At 42.6% G+C, this 12,146-nt stretch overlaps 1 protein-coding gene across 15 annotated transcripts in view; it reads left to right on the forward strand.

Annotated features, from left to right (window-relative positions):
- Positions 1-12,146, forward strand: part of caska (calcium/calmodulin-dependent serine protein kinase a) — a 158,017-nt gene that overhangs the window by 143,123 nt on the left and 2,748 nt on the right. For 6 of the 15 annotated variants that reach the window (XM_084908974.1, XM_084908980.1, XM_084908976.1 and 3 more), the window contains 7 exons: positions 3,102-3,143; positions 3,607-3,803; positions 4,501-4,616; positions 9,439-9,519; positions 9,600-9,680; positions 9,776-9,978; positions 10,059-10,142. In XM_084908974.1, the coding sequence (XP_084765100.1) occupies positions 3,102-3,143; positions 3,607-3,803; positions 4,501-4,616; positions 9,439-9,519; positions 9,600-9,680; positions 9,776-9,978; positions 10,059-10,142 (804 nt within the window). The remainder of the gene's footprint in view (positions 1-3,101; positions 3,144-3,606; positions 3,804-4,500; positions 4,617-9,438; positions 9,520-9,599; positions 9,681-9,775; positions 9,979-10,058; positions 10,143-12,146) is intronic. The other 9 variants (XM_084908977.1, XM_084908984.1, XM_084908981.1 and 6 more) reach the window with 3 other exon arrangements.

The raw sequence follows: 12,146 nt of genomic DNA on the forward strand, positions 1-12,146 counted from the left end.
CTTTTCTGTTCCCGTTTCAGTACTCGTTTCGTACTCATCCAATTTTCTTTATACAGCACCATATCACAACAACAGTCATATAAAAGTACCCAATAATTAGATGACCACCTTGGCAACGGTAGGAAGAGCGGCCATCTGCTGACCATCAACCATCAGGGGAGGGAGACTGGCAAAAAGACACTGTGGAAGAGAGCCAGAGATTAATACTACTGCTAATAATAAAAATAACAGTAATAATAAATTGCTGTTTTAAGTGTAATCAGTGTGTATTTGCCACACCGTTCATATTGTCTACATACACTGATAATCAAAGTTTATATATTGTAGTGTAAAATTATTCTTACAGGAGGCTTATTTTCTCAGTTGAGACTGTTCTTTAATAATTTACCACCCCATATTTTGTAATAAAGAAACCTGGGGAACTGTGTGCCTTGATGAAGCTGCATGGCACGCAGGAATTAGTGGAATCGTGCTTTGGGTAAACAGTACTTGGTAATCATTTCTTTTGTTGTATTTATTTCTAGTAATGAAAATATCAAAAATCGCCAGCCTCATCCTTTAAAAGAAGAAATATAAGATTCTGGAGCCAGGCCAAAATATCCCATTTAAATTCTATAATTTACACCAAAAATAGTGTGCAGCTGTTCAGCTTTTATCAGGCTGAAGACAGGAGTGGACACAGTGCATCTGAGCTTTGTTTGTAGGGTGGGCGGGGAAATTGAGTTTTATTGATTTGGAGAACATAATGCTTCCCTTTGAGTCAAAGAGGGAAACAGTCATTCTGTGTGATGTGAGCAACAAAACTGGTCTGCATCACTGGCTCTCACACACACACACACACACACACACACACAATTGTAATCCTTTCATCCGTGCCCACTAACAACCACAGCTCCACAGACAAAACACATGAAAGGGAGGTCGTACTGCAGTGGTCACTCAGTGCTGGACAGCTACAGAGTGAAGAAATGTGCCTGTAGTTTGGCTGAAAACCAAACGAGACCCATGAAAAAAATGGATCTAAAAGATGCCTTAAACTCAGTTCAAGTTTAAGCAAGTCCAGTTAGCTCTAATGATTTGAGCCACATCTAAGCACTAAACAAAGACTTGGTGACAGCTCGTTTTGAAGCTTTTAAAAAGCTGTACAAGCTACAGCACAGTTTCTGGCTTTCTCACTGTGATTTGTGTTTATCCAGTCAGGATTCTGCATCATTGATCAGATGTGATGCAAAATGTGTCAAAATCCACAGTGGAAGAAGGGAATCTTATTTTATATATATATTTATATATTTCACCAAGTAGTTAAGTGCAGTTTCTTTTTTTTTTTTTTTTTTTGTCTATGAAGTATCAGAACTTATGAATAACTGCAGTGCCCATCCCATCCTTAAGAGTAGCTGCCTATAATTTGGATCCAGCTGGATTCTTATCCCATGTCAGGGTTTTACTAGAAGAGCATTTATGAAAAGCTGTGACCGCTGCTGTCCTCAGCACTTCACAAACCTCTTAACAATCTCTGTGGTAACAATGGCACAGGCATTGTTGAGCCTTAAAGAGCACAAGGATTCCCCTTAACCACTGGTTCCCAGTCACATTAATTCATGCAGTAACATCTCATGCGATGGTTATATCGCTGTGAGTACAGACACTATGAGTGTCATCTATGAAAAGTAAACTAAACTAAAACACTGTCCTTCCTAATGGTCTCCTGTAACCCTCATCTAGTCACAGTGTTGTGTGTGTGTGCACCTTCCTGACACATTATTAATCCCCTCTGAGGTAATCCAACATTATTTATCCAGAACCATGACTGTCACACGATTTTGCAGTTTTTCCTCAGTTGCTTTGGCACATTTAAAAAAATGTAGCTCATCCGGTCAAAGGGCCAATGACCTCATGCCATGACGAGTTGTCCATGGCATGAGCGATTGAACCCTCCAAGGTTTGCTTGGATTGTGTTTGGGGGGGGGGGATATGTACTCTTGTGTACCTGCTTATATTCTGTTGTCTTACTGTACTGCCTGACATCCTTTGTCCTATTCCAAGGACAGACTCTTGTCCATAAAATACTTTATCTGAGCTGGCTGCTCTAATTGTATAAAACGCTATATGTCTGTTTCACTCAAGTCCTAAAAATATATTTTCCAGTACTCATACTCATCCAATTTTCTTTATACAGCACCATATCACAACAACAGTCATATAAAAGTACCCAACAATTAGATAACCACCTTGGCAACAGTAGGAAGAACGGCCATCTGCTGACCATCAACCATCAGGGGAGGGAGACTGGCAAAAAGACACTGTGGAAGAGAGCCAGAGATTAATACTACTGCTAATAATAAAAATAATAGTAATAATAAATTGCTGTTTTAAGTTTAATCACTGTGTATTTGCCACAGCGTTCATATTTGTGGTTTTACTTTGGCACGTTATGCTATTAGAGAAAAGCTGCCATATAAGTAAAAGGTATTGGAGAAGATAAAGTCAGATTAGCAATGAATGCTGTACAGAGGAAGTCGTATTTACAAAGTCGGAATGATGATCAGTCTGCCATGGTGTAGATTCGTCATACTCATGACTGTCATATGTGGGCTCAGCGGAGCAGGTGATGCTTTGCACAATGAACTCATGTTAGCATACTTGGAATAGTAAAACTGTTCATGACAGAATATTATCTATTTTGCTGATACATATAAAACCAAAATTAGTGTAAATTGTGGGGAGTTGTTCTCAGTAGTTTGACTAAATGTTCCGGAATAGCTTCATCTATCATTCAAGAACCGATCCAAAGCAACTGACAAAAACTTCAATGCTGTGATAGAAACTCAAAGCAAAGTGGCATATAAAGAACACACCAGCAGGGGGCAGTGGAGACCACAACATACGATGCTGTATTGCAAGCTCAGCAGCCTTAGAGCTGCAGAGCTTAGAGGCCACTGAACTGCCTAATAATTTGCCACATTAATGAGAAGTAAATGTCTAAACCCTGCTATTAACCCACAACCTTCCTCCCTGCCACCGGCCTCGGCCGCCATACTGCTGTTTTAGACATTACCTAGCCGTTTTTGCTGCATGATGTATGTGATGCTTTCAAATCCTAGATTGTATCCAGACCTCCAATCAAGGACAAAATGTCAGTGAAGGTAAGAGACAGATTTCCTCTGCCCCCCTAACTCCCCCAGAAATTAAAAAGAAAAAACACCTGTCAAACACTTCTGCCTCCTCACTTTCCTCACACACTGTGGAAAAATATCAGCTGTGTGCTTAGAAAAGTTTTAAAGCAGGATAATGACTTGTAGTTTGATCTAATGGACACACAAACAATGCCTGTGTTGTAATTACCAGAGAGTTGAGAGCCTCATTAATAGTCCAGCAGTGTCTGGGTTTATCTCACTACAGGAAGTCCTCTCAACAGTGCCCCCCACCCCGTGATCCCATGCCCCCTGAGAATCCACTGCTCATTACTCTAGGCCTAGTTGTCATGATATGCAAAACAAAGCACATCATCTAGACACATTCCCCCCCCCCCCCCCCTTGTCTGCGTCTCTCCCACCACGTCATTCAGCTTACATACTACCTGTCTAACATCTGTGCTTTTCGCCGCAGATCTACGTGAGGGCCCAGTTTGAATATGACCCCTCCAAGGATGAGCTCATCCCCTGCAAGGAGGCCGGCATTCGCTTCCGTGTGGGCGACATCATCCAGATCATATCCAAGGATGATCACAATTGGTGGCAGGGCAAGCTGGAGAACACTAAAAATGGCACAGCCGGCCTCATCCCGTCACCAGAACTACAGGAGTGGTGAGAAGAGCAACGCACTCTCTGATAGCATGATGGCAGGAAGATAAAAGTTTCCACTAAAAAAAAAAAAAAAAAAAAAAAAAAAAAAAATCCAGGACCAATACAGTAACTGTAAAGATGGAGATGTCACCCTGGTTTGTGGATTACTGTTTTTGAACTCTTTCGGAAGTCAACTTCTCCCTGCTTTATTGTGCACTCTAAACGGGATCATACTCTACAAAGTGGTGTATTGAAAATAACTTGTAACTAGCTACAGTGATCATCTACACTTTGAGAAAGTTTTCACTAAGCTATTAGGTAGGCTATTAGGAAAGAAATGCAGACATCTTAAAAACGCAGTCTATAAACCAATATTTCACAATATAAAAAGTAATTACCAGTTCCTCCAGCCCGATCTGTTTTACTCCGGATTTCAGATTTCTGCTGCCCGTCTCGCTGCTTAGTTGTATTATCTGCACTTTGTTCTAGTTCTGTACCAGTTCCGTCAGAGACTCTTTCCCCCCAACTTTGTGTTGCATCAAAACACAAGGAATTAAAAAAACAAGTTGGAGTTGTGTGTTTTCAAATAGCAGTTGGTAAAATGCTGGGAAGAGCCCCTGATTATTCTGATGGCAACATGGCTTTGTCTCTTTACAGCTAGAATGCTTCTGTCCAGCTTTAATTGTAAACTAAGTTCAGTTGTCTGTCTGTGTGGTAGGCGGGTGGCATGTATAGCCATGGAGAAGACGAAGCAGGAGCAGCAGGCCAGCTGTACCTGGTTTGGCAAGAAGAAGAAGCAGTACAAAGACAAGTATTTGGCAAAGCACAACGCAGGTACGCAATGTACAATCGCTCACATATCTGTATTCATTTATATGCATGTGCACACAAAGCAACAAGCTGCAGACTGTTTGCATGCATGCATCTGCTTTTTTTTCCACCCTGTGTGTGCCTGTGTGTGCACACACTTTTCTCTCAGACTGTTTGTGCAGGGGAAACTTGTATGTAACAAGATCTTGTAATATTCATCTCAAGTAGCAGAGCCAGGAATGACAGGAAAAGCTGCCAGAGCAGCAGAAATCTTATATGAGCACAGAGGCAGTTGAGGGAGATGTGGGCAGCTTGTGGATACAGGCTCTAGCAGATCTCTGCATTATTAGCCATATTTTTAAATGGCATTAGAGGATGTGCATGGGCATCTTCAGTACACGTGTAATAAAGAGGTCCTGAAAGAGCATTATTAACGGGGGAAATAATATCAGTTTAGACGGCATTATCATGCAGTATCATTTTCTGCTCTGCAAATATATTATTTACCAACCACAAATTAACTGAGTCATCAGCTGTCTCTTCAGTGTGGCTGCCATCCTGCTGGGAAAAGTAGTCCTTATTCTGCTTTGCTGTGTCGAACAGAATACACAGTGTAGCAGCACATGAATCAGTTCTTCACACACTGCAGGCTCTGGTTAGAGTGATCCCCAGCTCACAGCAGAAGGACTACAGTCACCAGCTGCAGTCCGAGATGATGGAGCTGGAATGAGTCCAACCACAGGACACAATCCTCTGTCCTGAAGAAAGGAATAATGTCAACGACCACTACAATAAGGACTTCTGTAGCATGAAAGATGGCTCTTTTATGACACTGAGTGGCTAAACTTGCCTTTACGTAGCTTTAGTGTGTGACGTCAACAAGCAGCAAAAAAGAAACATCAAAAAGCATTTGCACAGTAAAAGATGAGAATAAATCCAATTTTAATTAAAAATAATAAGTCATATTTGTTCTAATCATGTGATCAGTCATGATCAGGTTGTTAGAGGTGAACAGGATCTGTTTGCTACACAGTAGAATTGTTTATTCTTGTATAGAATCATGACATTGTCCTTTGATTTCAGAATGATCAGTTTAAAAAATATATTAAGTGATTTTAATATCATGGCTATGAAGTAGTTACATAAGTTATTAGGGTGAAACAAGGGGGGCGTTCACAGTGTGGTGCACTGTGGCCTTCTCTGTCACTTCTGATCTCAAGTTTGTAGCTCAGGTAACTAGAACTTCACATCCCCCCTGTACAAACACGTGCATGTAGCCTCAGCTGTGTTTGATTACATGTGGGAACTTGGTAGTCTATATTGAGAACCAGTCAGTGTCTACATGTCCATGTTGAGCTGAACAGAAGTCTAAAGAAGCTGCATGCTTATTATGATTTGTGTACTGCTCCTCTGGTTTTCTATGAACCATTCACAGACCGAGCCCAGAGAGAGTCGAGTAGTAGTGTACTGAGTAATGAGGAAAATGTACTGCTAATTCATTCTTTATTGTATGTCACATCTGTGCAAACAGTTTGTCTCAAAGGATTATGGGATAAGATAAGTCATGCTGATAATGTAACCGAGGGTGCTATAGGGTGTGTGTGTGCACATACGTGTGTACAGTACAGTGTGTGCGCATCTGAAAATCCACTCTTGTGAGCATGTCTATAAATCCGTGCACTCTAACACCCTGAGTGACCAATGCATCACTGCCCATATGAAGGACGGAGACACAGTATTTTCTGTCAGTGCCAATCAGAGCTCTTCTTGTGCTGTTGTCATTCCTTTGCTTCAAAGTTGGTATTGAAAAGATCCTACCTTGCTTGCTTTTAGGCAGTAATGGGGACTTAAGTCATTTTGTGAAAGAAATGTGTTCTAAAGTTGACCTGAAGCTGCAAATTAACAGAGTAAAGAGCTGTTTTTTCCCTGTGAACAGTCTGTTTTTCAGGCATTTCTGTGCACAAAATGAGGACTTTGTTCCCATTCGTTTCCATTCAAATGGAATGTTTGGATGTTTTCTTTGAATGGACAGTATGAACAAAAACCGTCCAAGGTCCTTACAGGCACATGGACTTGTGAAGCCGTCCTGTGAAAGAAATTGTCTGAACAGTCCAAAGCATGTAACACACTAGTGAATGCATGGGACCCACAGTTATCTGCATGCCATCATTTAGTGATTAATTCAAAATAATCAAAACAGTGAGTCCGCTGTAACTCCATCCAACATTTTACTGATAACAGGTTCAACAGTGTGTAACAGTTTGGTCAGAACCACTACAGTCAAAAACAATTATTTTCATCCTCTGTCATTTGTTTTTGGTGGACTGCCCCACCTTACATACACATGCATAAAGCAAGCAGCAGCAAAACCCCCTGCAAACAACACACCATAGATATGTTGCATAAATCACATACAGCATGACAATAAAAGCTTGGGGGGGTAGGTGGGGGTGGGGGTTGCAGTAATAGTAGGCAAGCCAAAGCACCCTAAATGGTGTATCCAAAATAATTAACCAATTAGATCAGCTGATCTCTTGGGATCAGGGATGAGCTTGACTTTGTAGCTTCGCTCGGTTTCAGACCGGTTAGAGACCATGAGACTAAAGTGTCAGTCAGATGCGTTTCCGGTTATTTCCCAGGAATTGTTTTCCTTGTGAGGGAGCTATTCTCATGACAATCACTTCATCACATTTACAAAGACAGTCAGCATGGACTGACTTCAAGCTCTGCTAGTTTAGTCCATTGGATCACAAACTTTTTCCTGCTATGCTCCATTTCAGAAGCTGAAAAAACGCCACGTCCCTCAAATAGGATCCAAGTTGAATTTTAGGAAAAATAAAACTATGCGTGATGGCACCATGAAGCTTAGTTTCTTACATATTTCTCCCTCCCTCACCATTTACACTCCATCAATGAGCCTGGCTTTATCACTGCCTAATCTAGAATCATTTTCACAGACAGAGTAGAAGGCCCACATTCAATTATTACATTAAGTTAACATAAATGTTAGCAGAAGATATTCCTTGTTGTTAGTCCTGTGCTGTGTATCTCAATGAGATGGACATGCAGAAACTGCAATGGCACAGCTTTAACAATCAAACAGAAACATCAGACTGGTGATGGCTGAGCGAGAATTAACCTGACGCTGTATCCCCAATCAAACAGTCAGGCCAACGTTTCACAGGCAGAGCAACAGGTGCACAAAACATTAGCTTCACTGCCAACATCCAAAGACGCACTGAAATGCGGAGAAGCGTTCGTAACTGTCCCTTATAAATTCATATATCCTGAAATAATGAGCAACTCCTGAATTCCTGGAACTAGTAGCAATCACGTTATCAACAGCAACACATTTTTAAAAATCTAGATATGGTAATCACTGCAGGTCCTGGAAAACACCAGATTACACAATTCTGTGTGACTGCTTTATTATTATTTTATATAAATCAATCATCATTTATAGCTGGAAAACAGGGTGACAGATTCCTGGGAAGTACCCACTGCTACCCCTCGGACAGCTGGATGCAGATGCAGGATGCCTCCATAGTTGGATGCAGCTGGGCTCTGCTGCGCTGCTTGTGGTTGTTGGTGACCATCACCACCAACCACCCCCAACCCACACGTCACCAGTTAGTGTGAATAAACTCTCTAACAGCAACAACAACAGTATTCTGTCTGCATCCATCTCCGCTCGACACTGTGCTGCTGCACAGCTGCCCAGATGTTGTATCTTGCTGTTTTGCGTTCTGTAATTCTGCTGTTGTAACCATGTTATGACCCCTGCTGTTCATCTCTCTCGCTTTCTCCTACTGAACGGCCTCTCTGCATGTAAGTAACAACCAGTGACAGCAACCAACTCCTCCTCTTTTCTCTCGCTCTCTTCTTCTCTGATTAACTGTGTAGATTAGATCAGCTGTCACTGCCAGCGTTTCACTTTTGTTTCTGTTGCTCTTGACAAAAACAACAGAAGGCTGAGGCAAAACTGAAACAGTGTAGCTTACTCTGTGTGTTTTTAGACACTGCGTGCTGTGATGGTGACCCTAACCTGTCTTCTCATTCACGTTTGGTGTAGTGTGTTCATCTACGGGTCCACTAATGTAACCAGTCTTTTAATAACCTTTTCAGTCCAATATAATGTCGCTGTCACAGTCACCATCAGTCTGTCAGTCTGAGCAGCAGCTGCTGACTTGTGGGTGTTATATTTTGCTTGTCAGCAGGCTGAGATGTTGGCTGCACAGAGGCTCATGTTTCAGAGGCAGAGAGCACGTAGCACAGTGAGCCGCTCAGCTTTAACACGCGATACGCTCTGCAGCCCAGACATTCTGCAATTTCCTCTATTTAGTCTACTTTCTATCTGAAAGTAAGCATAACAGGTGTCCTTTAAACCTCCACCAACAGCGAGTAAAAAGTAGAACTGAAAGCTCCGGTTCAGGTTGAACGGGTTTTTTGAAATATCCCAGTTTTCCTGTGTAGCTGCTGACTGAATGAGCAGCAGACTAAATGAGAAGCTGGCCTGCATTTAAAAAAACCATCATGGAGAGATCAAAGGCTCTGTTAGAGATTCATTTGCATTTCAGCTTAACAATTATTATTCGAGCTGGGCAGTGGATCTGTCTCTCTGAACCCAACTCTAGTTATTCCCACCCACTGTTTCCTCATCAGGCCTTTTTTCACTGAGATTTTTAATCTGCTTTGGTTTCTCTTCACCTCGTAGTTAGCGGATGTGTTAGATATTCTCTAGCCTCCTTGCTTCCCTTAAACTCTAGTTTTCTAGCTGTTTTTATCCCACACAGTTCTCTGCACATCCTCCTAATCTGCATCTGTCTCTGGCGTCTCTCGTCTCCAGTGTTTGACCAACTAGACCTTGTCACATATGAGGAGGTTGTGAAGCTTCCTGCCTTCAAGAGGAAAACACTAGTTTTGTTAGGTGAGTAACACCAAGTGCAGCAGCAGGACTCTAGAACATCTGCCGTGGCCTCACTGACTGTCTGTGTTTGTCTTTGTCAGGCGCTCATGGAGTGGGCAGGAGACATATTAAGAACACACTTATAACCAAACTCCCTGACAGATTCGCCTACCCCATCCCACGTAAGACGCACAATCGACAGTCTTTACGAGCGCTGCTGTGCATGTAGGGAGGTGTAATTCTCTCACTTCCTGTGTCTGATCCTGTGTTCTCACAGACACAACCAGACCTCCAAAGAAGGATGAGGAGAACGGCAAGAACTACTACTTCGTTTCCCATGACCAGATGATGCAGGACATCAGCAACAATGAGTACCTGGAGTATGGCAGCCACGAGGATGCCATGTACGGGACGCGCCTGGAAACCATTCGCAAGATCCACCAGCAGGGGCTCATCGCCATACTGGACGTTGAACCTCAGGTGCGTGCTTATGTGAGGGCACCAAGTCTTCATGCATGGAGTACGTAAGGACACTGAACCCTAACATGTGTTTTCATCAGGCCTTAAAGGTCCTGCGGACGGCCGAGTTTGCCCCGTACGTCGTGTTCATCGCTGCACCAACCATCACACCAGGCATTAATGAGGTAGGAAAATGACTGACGCACTCAGCATAAGGCTGGTGATGTTCTCCATCTCTCCTGATGTTCATTAAACAACCAAACCTGACTCTACTGTACTTTTACTGTCTTTAAAGTTGATTTGTTATGTTAACTGCATATTTTTATTTTTAGACTGCAGGAGACTAGCTTTGCTTAATTTATATTTCCAAATAATCATTATACATGTCTTATATTTTTATACTGTTGAAAAAAATTAAAGGAACACTTTGTAATGGGAATCTCAGTATCGCGGGGGAAGGGGAGGGGGATCATGTCTATACTGATATGGACTGGCTGAAAGTCAAGGTGAAAAAATAATCCGGCAGGTTAGTTCATTTAGCTGAATTTCATTGCACCAACTCTAAATGGTACTGAGTGGTTTGCCACACATGTTTGTATGCATGTCTGATGACGCTGCACATGCTTCTAATGAGTGATGGATGGTGTCCTGGGGGCTTTCCTCCCAGACCTGGACCAGGGCATCACTGAGCTCCTGGTCTGGATAGATATGGCCCAAAAAGTCTGAGTTACAACCTGGTAGCTTCAGATGGACTACCTGCATCATCTTGTTGCATTAGGCTGGGCATCATCACCGTAGGGCCTTAGGAAGTCTGTTTCTGATTGTTTAGCCAGAGACATTCACACCATTGTCTTGCTGAGGGTTATGTTGTAGCTCTGGAAGTGCTCATCCTGTTCCTCCCTGTACAGAGGAGCAGATAGTGGTCCTGCTGATGGCCCTGTCCAGCTCTCCTGGAGTTAACTGCCTGTCTCCTTGAATCTCCTCCATGTTCTTGAAACCATGCCTTGAGAGGCAGCAAGCCTTCTGTCACTGACACATATTGATGTGCCATCCTGGAGGATTTAGACTACCTGTGTAATGTCTGTAGGGTCCAGGTATCACCTCATGCTACCTGTAGTAGCACTGACCCTAGCCAAATGGAAAAATGGTAAAAGAACAGTCAGAAAAGGTGTCCTCCACCTGTACAACCATTCCTGTTTTGGGATTGTCTCATTCTTGCCCCTATACTGTATCTGTTGTTAAGACCAAGCAGCTGAAACTGATAACAACCCCCTCTGCTAGTTAACTCACCAGGTCAATATCCAACAAGTTTGACTGACCTGATGCTGCACTCTGATTAAAAAGTGTTCCTGTAATTTTTTGACGTGTGTGTGTGTGTGTGTGCGCGCGCGCCATGTTTACATGTCTTTGTGGGGACCAAACATTGGAATTTACTATACTTGTGGGAACCAACAGCCCTTATGGAGACAAAATGCCCTTCCCCACGAGTTTGACAGCATTTCTGAGGCTCAAAATGTGATTTTTAGCCTATTGTTTAGGTTGGAGGGTTAGGGTAAGCGGCTAGGGAAAGGATTATGTCAGTTAGATGACCCCACAAAGATATGAAAACATGACTGTGTGTGTATGTTTTTTAAAGGAAATTCATAATAAGTCACCTTTTAAAATTGTGTGCCACTGATTTCACCCAACTGTGAGACATGTTACTGTGTATGTCTGAGCTGTGTGTAATACCTGAATTATGCTTCCGGAAATCTACATCTTCCTTTAACATAACCAGAAACCGCTCTCAACACTACATCCTGACCTTCCATGTAACCTGGCTTAAAAGGGTTCCCGGTTATGTTGTAAGTTAGGACTTAGATTTCCCGCTGAAGTCTGAATCAGCATGCTGCTCCTCACTCGTCTCTGCACTCGTCTTTTTGTTTGTTTGTTTTGCACGCTGCATGTGTTTGTTTGCATGGCACTCCGCTCAGATGCCCAGGTGGTGTCGAACACTGCCAGTAAGTAAGACCTGACAGAGCAGATGCTTTAGTGTTAGAGAGTGTGTGTGTGTGTGTGTGTGTGTGTGTGTGTATTCCATGATTCTAGTGATAAGTTCTGCCAACTGTGTTTTACTGTTTTCTTCCTCCTCTGCTGGCTGTAGGCCAACACGCTGTGTGACACAGCCATCTTGCAGGTTGAGTGTGCAT

This window comes from Perissodus microlepis, chromosome 16, assembly GCF_051167445.1.
Source record: "Perissodus microlepis isolate ML-2025 ecotype Zambia chromosome 16, ASM5116744v1, whole genome shotgun sequence".
In the NCBI taxonomy this organism is placed as follows: Eukaryota; Metazoa; Chordata; class Actinopteri; order Cichliformes; family Cichlidae; genus Perissodus; species Perissodus microlepis.